This window comes from Bos javanicus, chromosome 19 (genome assembly GCF_032452875.1).
Source record: "Bos javanicus breed banteng chromosome 19, ARS-OSU_banteng_1.0, whole genome shotgun sequence".
NCBI lineage: Eukaryota > Metazoa > Chordata > Mammalia > Artiodactyla > Bovidae > Bos > Bos javanicus.
The window spans coordinates 47406139-47422410 of NC_083886.1; the positions used below are offsets into that span (position 1 = coordinate 47406139).

Genomic DNA, 16272 nt, shown 5'->3' on the forward strand with positions numbered 1-16272 from the left:
GTGGCAACAGGAGAGGCCTGCGTGCCACAGCGAAGACCGAGATCAGCCAAAATTAAAAAGAAAAAATGACTGGACTGAAGGTCCCTGGAGGTCCTTGTGAGATCTCTGGGTCCCTGTGGCCTCTTATTTGGCCCAGCATATACAGTAAAAGGGACAACACTTCAAGAGACTGAAGAATAACCCAACTTCCTCAGTAGGTGACACGCTGAAGGCGGAGGAGCAGGACAGGTTTATAAACCTGCAGAGACTGAAAAGCGCACATCAGTCTAACTGATGTTAGACTGTTGCTGGTTGGAAAAAAAATGTAAAACGTCTGTTTTCTGCTTCATACTCTTCTCTGATTTCATGATTTGCTACAGTGAACATGAAGAGTCCAAAACAAAATTACTTTTAAAGGAAAATTCAAATAATCGCTTGGCCACTTTAACCTAACCAGCTGGATCCACCAGAATTGGGAAGGGGAGGAAGGAGCAGAAGTTCTCCTGTGACTGCAAAGGAGAATCATCTGGGGTAGGGAGGGGGAAGGATTCTTTTAAAAATCCTCATGCCTGGACTTCCCTCGCGGTACAGTGGATAAGAGTCTACCTGCCAATACAGGGGACATGGGTACTGATCCCTGGTCTGGGAAGATCCCACAGGCTAGGGAGCAACTAAGCCTGTGTGCCCAGAGCCTGTGCACCGCAAGGAAGAGTAGCCCCCGCCCCGTTCGAAGCAACCAAGACCCAGTGCAACCTAAAATAAAATTAATTTGAAAAGAAAACAGAACTTGTTTTTAAAAAATCCTAGTGCCAGAGCCTTACCATGAACCTTGAGAGTCTCGAAGGGGGCCACCCCAGGGGTTTCCAGGGGTTCAGCAGTCCAGGCTGAAACCCCTGTCCCTGAATTCTTACCTACTGACCTCTGGTCTCAACCCTGACTGCTGGAGCCTCCCACGAGCCCTGGATCTGGGACTAATTTTTTTTTTTTTCCCCCTCTTCTGGTCCTGCCCCTCCTGCTATTTTCAGATTCCAAGGACCTGGCTCCTCAGACGACTCAGACCCAGCCCAGGTCAGGCCCTAGGTCCTGCACCCCCTCCCCAGAGTCTGTCCCAGTGCTATTCTTAGGGGGATCGTGGAGGGGGGAGTTCAGACACAAAGAACCAGCATTTAAAACACCTAAAAAAACAAAAACAAAAAGGACCCACTGCAGGTGTAAGCGATATGAAATTAACATCCTTCTATCCTGGGGAGGGTGCGAATCCCTGCAGTCTTTTGGATATAATAAAGAATTATTCTTAGTTTTCACAGTTTAATTCTGCTAAATCAATGGTCTGTTGAAGGATCTCATATCCCCTTCCTCTGGACTAGATTGAAGGTCACCTTGAGATCTTTGTGTCCCTCTGGCTTCAGACTTGATGTACAGTAAATGCTGTATACTCAAAATCAAGGAAAGAAAGAAGGCTCTAAATTCAGAAGAAGCTTCATGCACAAGAATGCAGATTGTGCTTTATTAATAATTGCCAAACAAAACAACTCAAAAGTCTAAATTAGAAATAATAGTGATGCCATACTATAAAATATTTGCAGTCATTAATAATTATCTTTGAAGATAATTTTTACAATTATAAAAACTATAAATAAGTTTAAAAAATTGTATAAATTTTGTAGGTTATATCTACCACTTGTATAAAAGCCGTGTATAGAAGACAAATATGACAAAACGCTAATAGTGGCTCAGAGAAATTGTGACTGATTCTTTTCCTCTATTTTTACATTTCTTCCTAAATTTTTTACAGTGAAACCATTTCTAATTAGAAAAAAAAAATGGAGGGACTTCCTTGGCGGTCCAGTGTTAAGACTTTGTACTTCCACTGGTCTGGTAACTAAGATCTCAAATGCCATGCAGTGTAATCAAAAAGAATTAAAAAAAAAAAAAACTGGATAGAAATACAGTTGTGACTGGAAGTGTCACAGTAGATATTAGTAAAATATCTATGTTTTTAATAAAAGAACATAGTTCATATAATTGAAAAGGAAAAATGAACAAATACAAGGAATCAAACTGTAAGGAAAAGGGTTTATCTGTTGTTAAGAGTTCAGATGTGTCAATAATCTATTTAGTCCACAAAGAAAAATACATATAAATATAGAGAAGCAGAAATTGCTTATCATTTCTAACCTCAGTGTGATACACAAACTTCATTATATGCATCTTGTTAACATGACCACAAATGCTCAAAAATCAAATTTTCCTTTGTCACTGCTCATTCAGTTTAGAAATGAAAATGCCTTTTCCAAATGTCTTGGTTACAAATGCCATAAATTATGTGGCAATGCCCCCAAATTATACTTAGAAGGAATTCATCATTTTAAATGCTTTAATTTAAAAAAAATTAACTGCAGCATATAAATTATGTTCTTATTGATAGAGAAAAAGAATACAAGCAAAGAAATAATACACAAAGAGAAGACAGAAATAAATTTAGAAAATGGAGCATACAATAGCATCACAAACTGATTCCTTCTTTCTTTCCTTTATTCATTCAACCAGCATTTCTGGGGCACTTCTGAGTGCCAGGCCCTGTGCCGAGTTCCTACCCCAAGGCCTAGGCAGGAGAGAGAGACACTGAGCTGATTAAGCAGGGGCAAAAGGAGAGGTTGGCCAGGGAAGCTTATGCAGGAGGGAGGAGCCTGCTGCACCATTGAGGGTTCTCCACACTGAGGATCACCTGCGTTGTGGAGTGTTGCACACAATTATCACCAACAAAGCGGAGAAGACAGGACAGATCCTTATTTAGGACCATCATCAAGTCTTTAAAAGGACAGTTCTCGTACCCGCCTGAACCGCATGCCCCCCCCCCCCCCCCCCCCCCGCCACCGCCATATACTGCTGGGGACACAGACTGAGGACTTCTGGGAAACTGCACCTGGAGATACTGAGAACAAAAGCAAAATAAAGCTAAAACTGGCACCAGCTGGGGTGGCAGAGGGGTGTGGGTTAGGGTGGAGCTTTGTTTGTTTACATGTGAGCTTTGGAGAGTTAACAGCTGACAGAGGGAGGTCCCTGCTGGGTCTCCTGTGTCCGGACAGCAGAGGATGGAGAAGACAAAGGGATAGTGGAGGGCAGCCACCCCCCCACCCCCACCCCCGGCAGAGCCTCAGGCTCCACAGTCAGTCTCGGAGAGGGTGTTGAATAAGAAGGTGAGTGTGGGCCCAGCCGAGGCTAGGGCAGCACCAACCTCAGCAGCTTCTCTGGGGGGTCAGTGGAGAGCAGAGGTCCCAGGTACCTCCCAGAGTGAGAGAGGAGTTCATCTGGGCTGAGACAGCCAGGTAAGGAGAACTGCGGGGATACTTGTGGTTTCCAAGGTGAAAAGGGAATTGCAGAGTCATGACCAGAGCATGGGACGTGGTCTGGTTGGCTTTGAGCAGATGGAGCTAAAGTCACTTCCTCTGAGAATGTGCAAGCCAGGAGCTGGGATGCGAAGGCCCCCCATGCAGGACTGAAAACCATCAGAGCTGCAGGGCTTGGACAGGCTTGAGCTGCGATGTTCCAGATGGCCACAAGATGGCAACAGCATGCTATAAGTGTCTGGCTCTGGAGCCCTACAGTGTTTTAAAAAATCGTTATATTTGTTGACAAAGTTTCAAGTCTCCTTTTGAAAAGTACAAGTGTAGAACATCTTTGCAGAGTAAATAAAGTGAGTCTGTACCTAGGATAGTTTGCTTGTCCTGGATCAGGGCCGGGGACTCAACTGAACTTGATCTGAGGTGTCAGGCTGTGCAGAACCAGGCGGGGCCCCTCCTGGGGGGCAGCCTTGTAACTCTGAGACCCTCTGGACGTCTCTCCCCGTCCACAGCATCTGTGTTTACAAAAAACAATCTTGTATAAATTCCATCATTTTAAAGCGTCTTGGATCAGTCGCTGTTTAAAGGAGCAGTATAAACAGTTGCAAAGGGGCACTCTGTTTGCACAGTCGCGCCCCACTCTTTGTGACCCTCTGGACTGCAGCCCGCCAGGCTCCTCTGTCTATGGAAATGTCTCCTCTAATATTCGATCTCCAGTGTCAGTTCTCAAGCTGACCACTTTGGACTTGAAGGCTTGCTGTGGGTATCCAGTGCTCTCCCCAGGTTAGATTCCCTCCAGAACATCCCAGCCCCCAGTCCTCAGCACTGGGCCTGTTGATCCTGGTGAGGCCAAGCCGGGCCCAGCACAAGACACTGCTGGAGACAGGCCTCTCCAGGGGCGGCCCAAGGACACTTGGCCAGCCTGGGAGCTGCCGAGGGTGGAGGCAGGGCTGGGCCATCTGGAGCACCTCGAGAAATCTGAGCCCAAACAGAACCAGAACAAGATCTGATGTGGGTTTGGAACCATTTCGGGTTCTCCAGGAAATGGAGTAAACCCAAATGGACCTGCTCCCGGCCTCATGCCACCCCAACCTCTCCTCCAGGGTCAAACCCCGACCACAGGAATTTGTCCCTTGACTAGTGGTCTCCTGGATCAAAATTTGGAGCTTCCAAAACATTGCTTTTCCCTTTGGCTATTTGCAGTGTCCGCCCGGAGCTGAGGCTCAATGTCACACATTTACTCTAATTGAGAAATTAAGTTTCAGGATTCCAATTTCATAATGCCAACTATTGCCCTTTTATTCTTCCTTTCTGTAAATCTACCATTCTGTAAAGGGTGTTGACTTAATTTGAGGACTGACAGTAATTCAGGTCTGCTTGCTAAATGTCCTTATGTCTCTTGCCAAATCCCACAAAAGTTTGTTGCCTTTTTTGTGGGAACAAGAAGAAGCCTGGAGAAAACATTTCTGTGTCTGTTGCACATTGTATTATTGCTTCATGTCTCTTGAGTCATTTGATTACTTTCTTGTAAGGATTAGTACAGAAAACAAGGCTATCCTCCTTGAAAAACTGGTCAGTGTTCTTTGTCAGATTAGAGTTATGTAACCCATCACGTTTCCCTTTTTGCTTTGACTTCTGGGAAGCTCAGAGCTAAATGTTGTTTAGTTGCTAAGTTTGTCCGACTCTTTTGTGACCCCACGTATTGTAGCCTGCCAGCTTCCTCTGTCCATGGGATTTCCTAGGTAAGAATACTGGAGTGAGTTGCCATTTCCTTCTCCACAGAGCTAAATGTAATGATCGGTCTTATAATTGTCAGTCCTGATGACCTCCCCTTCTCTTAACTGTCTTTTCAGTTTTCTTGTTTTATTATTTTGTGTGTGTTAAGTATGTGCTTTCTTATTCTGAACTGCTCCAGTTCTCTTGTGCAACAAGTAGGCAAGTCTGCTTCTGGAACTTATTTGGTGGAAAGTTATGAATAAAAAATGATCCCCAAAGCAGGAGTGCTTGTGGGACTCCTTGAAATTTGAGGGTGGGACAAAACGATTCAAAGACATTATGCAGACAGTGACAGCAACTCCCTAGGAAGCAGGTGAGAAAACCTGTTCCACCTCCTCATCTCAGCTCAAGCCCGGGCTGATGCCGCCTACTGCCTGGGAGGAGAGACATCACCGTTCACCTAGAGAGAGTCTTGTTTCTATTTAGCTTATGAGACAACAGGCTTGAGGACAACTCAGGCAAACTGTTGTTACATAGGTATCCGTGGCCGCAGGAACACCCAGATCTAGATTCCTGTGTGGTTCTGTGGCTGATTTGAGAAAGTCACTGAACTTCTCTGGGTTTTAGATGGCCTCTTCATCAGTAAGGTGGCAGGCGAAAAGGGCGACATGGAATTAGGTATTTATCCAGCCTCTAGATGAGGGATGGTTTTTACACTTAAAAACCAGAGAAGTTGGACTTCCCTGGTGGTTCAGTGGTTACGACTCTGCGCATCCAATGCAGGGGCCCGGGTTTGATCCCTGGTTGGAGAGCTAAGATCCCAGGTGCCCCGTGACACGACCCAAAAAAACAAAAAACCAGAGAAGTTACAGAGGAAGAAATGTTACAAAGGAAGTACATTAAAATGTCAGCATTTGTATGCTAGAAAAATAAATACAACTACTAACAAAAAAGGACAAAGGAACAACTTTAATAATAATCAAAGAAAATGCAGAATAGGCCAACAATACAAATCTATTAATTTTAATCAAGGAAATAAAAACAATTTCTTCTAATTGCACAATGCTGGTGGCAATATAGTAAAACTTTCTCACCAGTGCTCACAGGAGAAATTAATCCGACCCTTTAAAAAGTCATTTGGAGGACTGTGTGTGGGGTTTTTAGAATATTTATAACTTTGGCCCAGAAATTGTATTTCTGGGACTTTGTGCTATGAAAATGATCCACAAAATGGGAAAAACTCCTTGTAGAACGATGTCCATGGTAAGGCTGTTTGCATTATTTAAAATGAAATCAATATAAATATCTGATAGCATAGATAACACAAAATGGAATAGGACATTTTTTAAATTAATGCTTCTGATTGTAGAACATGGCAAATACTTGGTAAAGCAAGATATAAAATAGTAGGCACACATTTATATGTCTGCAGTGGTACTTTTATTTTTATATATGAGCATTCATGAGGACAAGAAAATGCAGTAGTGGTTGTGTTAGAGTAGCAAGAAAACTTTTTCTTGAACCTCTGTTTTTCAAGAACACAGTTTATATTACTTAATGAAAAAAATACACAGCTTTTTACTTTAAAGGAACATAAAAGAAAACAAAGAGGTGGGTTAGATATGTATTTCCCAGGTTTTTCAATCCAGATCAATTAAATTAAGGAAAAAAACAGGGATGGAGCCTAAGAGAAAATTATTGTATTTAGCTTGCCAGGTTAATGATATCTAAAAATAAATATTATCTATTACCAATGTGATTTGATAATTAACAATTTAATAAAGGGAAAGTCATTTTTTTTTATCTTATTGGAGGAAAAGGCCATTTTAATATCAAAATGGTAGGATGGATAACTTTTGCTATCACGTCCTTATTTCCTCCATTGGCTGAGGACCTGTGGACCCCTGATGGCCGGCTCTGGGGTCAGATTTGGGACCCTTCTCCTGAGATAAGCCCAGGCTCTGACCACCCCCGGCCTCAGGGTTAGTGGGCCCCTCGGCAGCAACTGCCACTTTTCCAGAATTTTAGAGGGTGTGCTGGTACTTCATTGGGAACTTTAGCTGGCAGTTGTTCATACCTGTAGTTGATAAAAACTAAGGCCTCCTGTTTGCAAATACTGAGCCCCCTGATGAGGGACAGCTGGTGATGGTGGATCACTGCTCTCGCAGACAAATCGTGGCGTTCAGCTCGCCTCCGCTAGGTATTCATACACAGACAAATTAGATAAAAATCCCCCCCTCCCCCGAATGTTAATAGCCTCACACTTTTCCCATGGTGCCTGGAAAAAAGGGAGCCTTGCAGAAATACAGTATGGTCTCTACCATCCCTACACCTGCTCAGGAAAACTTAGGGAAGGGTGCCTGGGAGCGCTGTTCCCTCTGAGTGCCTGGGGGTTCATGGCCAAGGACCAGCCAATGGATGGAAGGGCGGGCACTCACCCTGCCTTCCAAGAGACACAGGCCTTCCCTGAAGGGGTCTGAACTTACCTTCTCCATAAATCTACCCATGTCCTCCCCATGAAGTCAGGGATTCTTGAACCGGAACAAAACACCAGGGGAGCTTTTCAGAAGCCTAAGGTCAGGAGTGGGATCTGGGATTTTAACAATATACCTGCAGGTGACTGCAGTGCCCACAGACCTGAGGACAGCCAGGTAAAGGTCTCGGTGAATGTTCAGATGGGTCTGGTAGGCGTGTGAATGAGGCCACAGCGAGGACCTTTTATTTGTTCATTTAATAATGTGACTGAGCACATTTTGCTCCATCTCAACCTGGTGACCCCCACCTCCGAGGTGCTCTCTGACGGGGGAGGCCGCCCTACTGCAATCCTCCCAGAAAGGGAAGAGCCACTTCTGACGGATCTGTTTTGTAAGCCCAGGGCAGTAAGGTGGGGTCCATCTCCAACCACTCACAGCTCTGGAATGCTCCCCAGGGAGGTGTGAACCGGCCTGCCCTCCTCTCAGGCCTGCAGCCGGCAGCAAGTGTGTTTGTGCAGCAGACACGTCTGGGTGTGGTGTGTCACTCATCCTTTTTTCTGGCTGTCAAAGGTGCAGATAATTAATAAGAAGCTGGATCTTAGCAACGTCCAGTCCAAGTGTGGCTCAAAGGATAATATCAAACACGTGCCAGGAGGCGGCAGTGTGAGTACCGTCACACTTTCCAGCTGTGGTTCCGGGTTTGAGAAGTGGCATGAGTGTTTGTACTTGTGAGACATTGCATAGAATAAACCATGCTCAGGCTCAGAGTCTATCCGGGTCCCCAAGTAAACGTAGCCCAGACTCCCCGCACCCACAGGTCCAGGAGGGGTGCCCTGTTGCATGGGCAGATCGAGTGACTGGTCCTCCGACCCTTTCCTGGAAGCGGGGTCCTCCCAGCCCCATTGTCACGCCCGCTCACAGGGAGCCCCACAGCCCATCTGAATTAGAGCTGAAGGTGGTGGCACCTGACACTGGGCTCTGACACCACCTCCTCCATCACCCGGGTAGGTTCGCTTTAAGGGGCTCCACTGGGAACAGCTGGCCCATACCAAGGTCTTTACAGTCCTGCCTCGGGACAAGCAGAGGCCAGCCAGGCTCTGCTCCGGTTTGTCCTCTGCATCTGCGAGGGATGAGCTGATTCGTAAGCCTCTTGGCTCTTGTTTGAAACCAGTTCCACCCCTGGCAGAAGCTCCAGATGCGAAAGAGCCCAACAAAAGTACAGGGAGCAGCCTGCAGTTGAGGGGGGACAGAAATGCTGCTTGGAGCCCTTTGACATTTGGCTGCCTCCAGGTGTCCCTGGGGACTCCCTGAGTCCCCACTGGATGCATCCCAGAGATTTGGGGCTGACATCCTCATTCTTGCCTGCCCACTTGATCAGCTCTGCTGGGATCTTCCAAGTGACCAAACTGGGTGCAGATTCAGCATCCTGAGGCTCGGCCCCCCTTCTCCACAGCCTCTCTTGGTCGGCCGTAGGCAAATGTCGAAACATTCTAGGGAGCAGGAGATTCAAGCCCCTTTGAGGTCCACCCCTGGGGAGGAGAATGGCTTGTGAGAGCAGGCATCTGGTCCCCAGCTGGCAGCGCTGGGGAGGGGGCGGTTTATAGGACAGTGGAAGCCCTGGGGGGTGTGCTCTGTCCAGAAAGTGCCCAGCCTCTACCCATACATCATCCACATCCAGACCTGAGGGTTTATTCTTGCAATGTGCTGCTGCCTCCTGCCCTGAGCACCCGGGGTAGGCTCTGCCACTGACTCCTTGTGGCCCCCAGAGTGGTGGGCACTCACCCCGAGGCTGCTGCATGGCGCTTCACTAACGCTTCCTCACCAGTGTCTGCTCAGTGTCCCCCCCCCCAGTGCCCCCCGTCCCTGCTCTCCTGTCCCACTGCCACCTTGTCTTCTGCCAAGAGAAGGGGTGGGGACCACTTGCACCCGCTGCCGGCCTGACCACGGGCCCTGGGTGACATTACTGTTTTAGATTTGACTCCTGGCTTCCCTGCCGAAAGCAGGCTTCAGCCAGAGCAGGAAAGACATGTGCTTTCCGGTTTAACTCGTGTCTGGTCGGCTGATGGGAGGTTGTGCTGCTAGGGCTGGAGGCGTGGGGTCCAGTGGCCACAGTCAGCAGACCGCTCCTTCCGGTGGAAGCTTGGGGGAGGGGGTACATGCCTGCTGCTGGGAGGGCAGTGCCTACGACCTCGAGGGACTTCCCCAGGAGCGTCGCCCGTCTGTCCTGCACTCTATGGGCCGGCGGACTAGCCTGGGACCCGGCAGAGAGCCACAAGATGTTGGCTTGTGACCGCTGCAGTAGGAGCTGTCATAGCTCTTCTCCTGGTGAAAGGTTGCTGAGGGTGATAAGTCCCTGCGCAATGTCAGCCTCAGGCGCTTGGGGGGCTGTGGGCCCCTGGCCTGGCAGGGGGCCCCTCCTCAGCTGGGATGTAACTCCCCAGCAGGCAGGCCCTGCTCCTTCCCGCGGTTCTCCCTGCCTCATCTGACTCCTGGCTTCAATCCGGAGCCTGGCTTCCTCCCTCCCCAGCCTCAACCGCCTGAGCATCTCCCTGTCCTGGCTCCCATCCTCCCCCGCCTTCCCCCATTTCTCTCCCCTCCCCTTCCCTCCCCTCCATCATGCCTTCCTCCTCCGCAACTGGTTACACCCTCACCCCCCTAAACTGAGGCTGAAAAGAGGAGAGAGAACCTCGCACACACCAGCCTTTGCTTTCATCTTGCTCCTGCGAGGAAAGAGGGGGTAGTTTCCACAGCCCCTCTGTCCCCTCATCTCCAGCACCCCACCTGGAGCACAGGCTCAGAACCCCTCATTAACCCACCCACCCCCACAGGCGAGGGCTCCCCGCGCCTCCCTCCCCACACCTACGCACACAGGCCACGTCCCCTGGTCAGCTTCCATCAACTCTGCCAGTAATCGACAAACGCCAACATGATTTTGATGAACGTAATTTGGGATTATTCCAGATGATTTAGACCTAAGTAAAAACTCCTCCTTGATGTGCTTGTTAAACCCATTCTCGGGCACAAGGCCATTCCTCCAGGTAACTCCAGGGCGGGGAGCAGGAGCCCACTGGCTCAGTGGTGATTGGCCTCCTGTGTCCTCAGGTGACCTCACACAAGGGACGTGTCACCCCGTGACCATCAGGGGCTTCCACAGTCATGGTTTTGTGCAGATTTCCTCAAGAAGACCCCCTCTGCTGACGCTGGGTCCCTGTGGGGTGTCTCCTCCAGGCGGCCGGGGGGTGGCTGTGTGGCTGGGCCACATGCTGGACCCTTAGGGCGGCTCTGAGCCCTGGGGCCCTTAGGCCTCCCCGCGTGTGTCTGCTGAGCTTCCCTGAGACACTAAACCCGTGATTCTTGCTGTGCCGCCTGACCGTCCTGCTCGTGTTCCTTTGCTCTTTTCTGTAAAGAACCAAACTGTCCAGGATGTTGTGTGCCCAGGCTCCACCTGGCGCTTCACTCTTCCCGGGTCGCCGAAGTGCTCGTCCCTGCTCGCTGACCATCGTTGTTCTGCTGTAGGGGTACTGGGGTTGGTGAAGCTTCTGGGAGAAGGTGCTCCTAACCACCCCACCCCGCCCTCTGCTCTCAGAGGCCCAGCAGACACGGCTCTCTTGCTTTGCCGAGATTTTTCAGATGCTGCACACACGGACCCCTTCTTTCTTTCTGTCCTCACTGAATGCGATCTGTCGATTTCATGTCAGGAAAGAGAATGACCTTTTCACGTATGTTTGCTAAACCAGTGGTGTGGCCTTGCCCCTATGGGGAGGTAGCCCTGTATTTCTCTGAGGGTCCTTGTCCTGTGGGATCGAAGGCACTCCATTTATTTCATTCCCAGGGCAGGGTTGGCAGAATTCCAACACATTTTCCTATCAGTACTAGGGTGTGCTCCTCGTGGCAGACCGGAAATGCTGTCCTGCTGCTTTTCATTGTTTCACTCCCAACAAAATAATCCTGTTTTACTCTCTCTCGTTCTCTCTCCCCTCCAGGTGCAAATAGTCTACAAACCAGTGGATCTGAGCAAGGTGACCTCCAAGTGTGGCTCATTAGGCAACATCCATCATAAGCCAGGTAGCCCTTGTAGAAGGCATAGCCCTTGTAGAAGGCAAGACTGGGCGGGGTGGCCAGGGGGCGGGGCCGGATGGGGCGGTGCCTTCTCCGGAAGTGGGTGGGAAGGATGGATGGGATGGGCCATCAAGAAGAGTGTTGGGGGTGGAGCTTGCTGGGGCCTGGGAGGTGTGGCTCTGTGTGTAGCTCCTGAGCGGGACCAGGTTGCCCAAGACAAGGTAGAAGGGAGGGCAGATGCTGAGCTAAACCCTGACCCCGCGGCTCTCCAAGCGGGCTGCGCACAGGGCCTCTGAAGCTGGGGAAGAACCTGATCTGGCCCCCGAAGACTGGCTCCGTAGATTTGGTCCCCAGTTTGGTCCTCAGCCAAGAGGAGGGACATTTCACCCACTGCTCCAGCTGTAACATGGGACTCCTGGGTCATGGCCATGTCCCCGCCGAAATGATACTGTGGAACTCTCCATGCGCACCCTTCCCCTCTCCATCTCATGCCATGCAGAAATTGGTGCTGCCTGTAGATCTTTCTGCAACAGTGGAAACGTTCTGTACCTGTCCTGTTCGCTGTGGTAGCCACTCGCCATATGCGGCTGATGAGCATTTGAAATATGGCCGGTGCAGTTGAGGAAATGAACCAATTTTATTTAATGAAATTTGAGAAATTCCATGGCAGTCCAAAGGTTAGGTCTTGGCGCTTTCACTGCCCGTCCCAGGTTCGTTCCCTGATCCGGGAACTAAGATCCCACAAGCCCTGCGGTGCAGCCAAAAAAATTAAATTAAAATTTAAAAATAAATAAAATTTAAGTAGCCACAGGCTACCATCTTGGAGAGCCCAGATCTAGATTCTAACTCCTGCCTGAGAGTCCAGAGCAGGGCTTCTCCCTTAGGTCCTCTCCGGGGCTTGAACCATTACTGCAGGAAGAGAGATGGTCAGAAGTGCAGTCTAGAATGTCATTATTTTCTGTCTCCCTTGGACATTTTGGGCAAGTTGAATCTCTCTGCCTCTCCTGAGGCCACCATCCCATCACATTGTGGAGCAACTTTGTTGAGTGCCTTTATCCTTCCAAAGAAAGTAATGTAGTTCATCTCTTCCTCAGGTCATGTCTCCCACACTTGGGCAGGGCATTGAGTGTCTGAGGAGGGAGAAAATGTCAGGGCCCTTCCTTATGAAGGGTGCATTTTGCCCTTCAGTTTAATTCCGAGGTCTTACAGGATGTTGGCATAGAAAGGCTCAACTCCTTGCAAGCCCACCAATTTAGAATAATTTCTCTTGAACTGAGCTGTCCTTTACCTTTGCACTAAGGAGAAAGAGTTTGCTGAGTAGATATTTGATGTACACCCTGATTAGTGAGACAAAAAGAAAAAAAATGAAGATGAAGCAAATTGTTTTCAAGCCCTTTGGAAGGACCTACTTGTTCCAAAGCACACTCTAAATAAAAGCTGGTCTTAGCTGCTCCTCCAGGTTGGCATCTGCATGCAGTCACTGGCTGAGCCCTCACTCAAGGCTCGGTGTCCTTTGTACGTTGTGTTCCAGGAGGTGGCCAAGTGGAAGTGAAATCTGAGAAGCTGGACTTCAAGGATAGAGTCCAGTCGAAGATTGGGTCCCTGGATAACATCACACACGTCCCTGGCGGAGGGAATAAAAAGGTAAAGGGGCAGGGCAGAGGCTGTAACAGAGTGCAGTGTCTCAGAGCAGGAGAGCTGAGGGCCCCATATTGACTGGCTTGATGTGGATTCTCAGCTACTTGCGCGGCTCCACCTGGGCTGCTCTTTGCCGTCCTTGGGAGCTTTAACAGCCTTGATCCCAGGCCCCATCTTGGAGATTCTGACTAGTTTGTCTCAGGAGCCATCTGGGTACCTGGAGGGGAGCTTTTAAAGCCCCCAGGTGACTCTTCAGTGCAGTTAAAGGTGAGAGCTACTGCCCTCGGCCCTGTGGTTGGCCAGCACCCCCAAAAGGAAGTAGCCGTCGGCAAAGCCAGCCCCAGTCACCAAAAGCCAGTCATGGGAACATAACCTAATTTTCTAAATAGGTCACTAGGCAGTTAGAGCCAAACAGTGATGCTGGAATTCAGGTTTCAACAAAGCCTCTGCAAGTGTCCATGAGGAGGCCACTGGACCGAGAACCTGGGTGCTCCCCATGGTTCCTAGAAGCCCTGGGTCTGGATGTCTGTGTGCAGTGGGGGCTGGGGAACCCCAGTGCCTCCTTCTGGGCTCATCACTGAATTCTGTTGTGTGGTGGCGCTTTTTCTCTTCATAAATTCAGCGAAATGCCCCCTGGGGTTTCCTGCCCATGCCTGCCCTGAAGTTCTGCAGGTGGTACGTGTTCCAGTCTTCAGTGCCTCCCAGCAGCTGACTGAGGAGGATGGAGAGGGAAGGGCCGTCCCAGCACAGAAACCAAGACCCAGCCCAGCGGTGCGGTCAAAGGTCCCCACTAGTCGGAAGTGGCAGCTGGGCCAAGCTTGATGGGAGCCAGGGTTCCCATGCAGTCACCCCCCTCCCCACATCCCGCCCACCTCCTCCTCCTCCTCTGGTCTGGACCGACAGACACTCCGCCTTTGCGGTGAAAGCCTGACTGTGTGGTTTCTGAGTGGCACTTGCTGCCCTGTGTGTGCTTAAAGCAGCAGTTGGCACTGATGGCCAGTGATGGAGCCCCGTGGAGGCTGAGGGAAGGCTGGGGTCCTGGTTCCCCACAGGCCTCCCTGACCATCATGCCTTTACATACAGGGTGCCTGGGTCTCCATCAGAAGTGAGACCTGGGGAAATGAGAAGGTTTTTTTGCAAAAGGCCAGCTTGTCTCCATCACTACCCGCCCTGTTTAACACAGGACCTCCCTGCCCTGGGGAGCTTAATGAAACTGCCGTCCCACCCGGGCGAGTCTGACTGATTATATATGGAATGAGTGGGTAGGTCTGGGTGTTGGTGATTCTGGGTGAAGGAAGGCCTCTACCCCTGACTCTGGAAGCTTCTCTTTCTGGGGGAAAGCTCTGGGCTTGACTGTGCTTGGAGGCGTGACCCCCGGAAGCTCTGCAAGCCCTCTCAGCCTTAGGTTCTCCTTCAGCAAAAGGACGGAAACATCCCCGTCCCGGAGACCAGGGTGAGGCAGGGTCCAGGAGGGTGCCTGGAGCTCTGTAGTCATCAAACAACACGAGTTAGACGCAAATCCAGGTCTGGACTTCTGTTTTCACTCATCTCTGTGTTGCCTCAGAAAGGGAGGGCCCTGCCCACTGCCCGGAAGACACTGTGCTGGCCCCAGAGGGTTTCCTCGTGTTCAGTCCCATTTCCCTCTGTGATGAGCAACACTGCTGACAAGCGGTGGAGCTCAGGAACCCCACCACCCGAGCTCCTTTCAGCCTGGGGAGTTTGGGGACGTTCCCAGGAGGGTGTCACATTTTTCTTAAGAACATAAACTTAACGTCAAAATGGTCTTTCAGTTACAGTAATAAGGAAGAGTTCTTTTTTCAAAGCAGTCACCCAAAATAAGCATATAGCTTAGATGGGAGCCTGATTTTTCTTTACATTCACATGCCCCTACAATGCTCTTTTCTTGGGATCCAGGGACTTCTGAACTTGTAGGGAGAAGTTGTCACATGTGTGAGAGCAGGCAGGCAGGTGTACACATTTTCCTGGTCTCACCAGATGCTCATGAAGGTCTTGGGTTTGTGCTAAGTCACTGCAGTCATGTCTGACTCTTTTTGACTCTATGGACCACCAGGCTTCTCTGTCCATGGGATTTTCCAGGCAAGAATACTGGGGTGGGTCCCTGTGCCCTCCTCCAGGGGATCTTTCTGATCTAGGGATCGAACCTGTGTCTCTCAAGTCTCCTGCATTGACAGGCAGACCCTTTATCACTAGCACCACCTGGGAAGCCCTCAAGGAGGTCCTAAGACCCCAAAAAGGTTGAGGATTACTGTGTCCCTCACTTCAGAGCTCAGCAGGAGAGAATAACTATGTACTGCTTGGCATACATACTCCAGCTAAACTGTCTGCTTCTGAGCTTTCCAGGTATCCTTTGGAGCTAAGACCTCCGGGTCAAGGATGCTCTACTTATTATTATTTTTTCTTTATTTTAAATTGAAGTCTAGTTGATTTACAGTGTTGTGTTAATTTCATATGTAGAGCACAGTGATTTAGTTATACAGACATACATATATTCCTTTTTGGATTCTTTTCCTTTATAGGTTATTGCAAAGTATTGAGTAGAGTTAGTTCCCTGTGCTAGACAATAGGTTCTTGTTGCTTATCTATTTTATATGTAGTGTAGGGTACATGTTAGGTCTTCCCTGGTGGCTCAGAGGTTAAAGTGTCTGTCTGCAATGCGGGAGACCTGGATTCTATCCCTGGGTCGGGAAGTTTCCCTGGAGAAGGAAATGGCAGCCCACTCCAGTATTCTTGCCTGGAGAATCCCATGGACAGAGGAGCCTGGTGGGCTACAGTCCACGGGGTTGTAAAGAGTCAGACACGACTGAGCGACCTTACTTACTTAGGGTATATGTTAATCCTAACCTTCTGATTTATCCCCCTTCCCCTTTCCCCTTTGGTAACCATAAGTTTGTTTTCTGTCTGTGAGTCTCTTTCTGTTTTGGAAATAAGAAGTTCACTTGTATCTTTTTTTTTTTTCACTATCGTTTATTTATGGTGTTGTGCCAATCTATGCTGTATAGCAAGACAACTCGGTTATATACATACACCCTTTTTTTATTGTA

General features: G+C 49.3%; 1 protein-coding gene across 22 annotated transcripts in view; it reads left to right on the forward strand.

Moving 5' to 3' along the window:
* Positions 1-16272, forward strand: part of MAPT (microtubule associated protein tau) — a 122877-nt gene that overhangs the window by 101218 nt on the left and 5387 nt on the right. For 15 of the 22 annotated variants that reach the window (XM_061392228.1, XM_061392209.1, XM_061392214.1 and 12 more), the window contains 3 exons: positions 8084-8176; positions 11497-11578; positions 13104-13216. In XM_061392228.1, the coding sequence (XP_061248212.1) occupies positions 8084-8176; positions 11497-11578; positions 13104-13216 (288 nt within the window). The remainder of the gene's footprint in view (positions 1-8083; positions 8177-11496; positions 11579-13103; positions 13217-16272) is intronic. The other 7 variants (XM_061392212.1, XM_061392213.1, XM_061392218.1 and 4 more) reach the window with 1 other exon arrangement.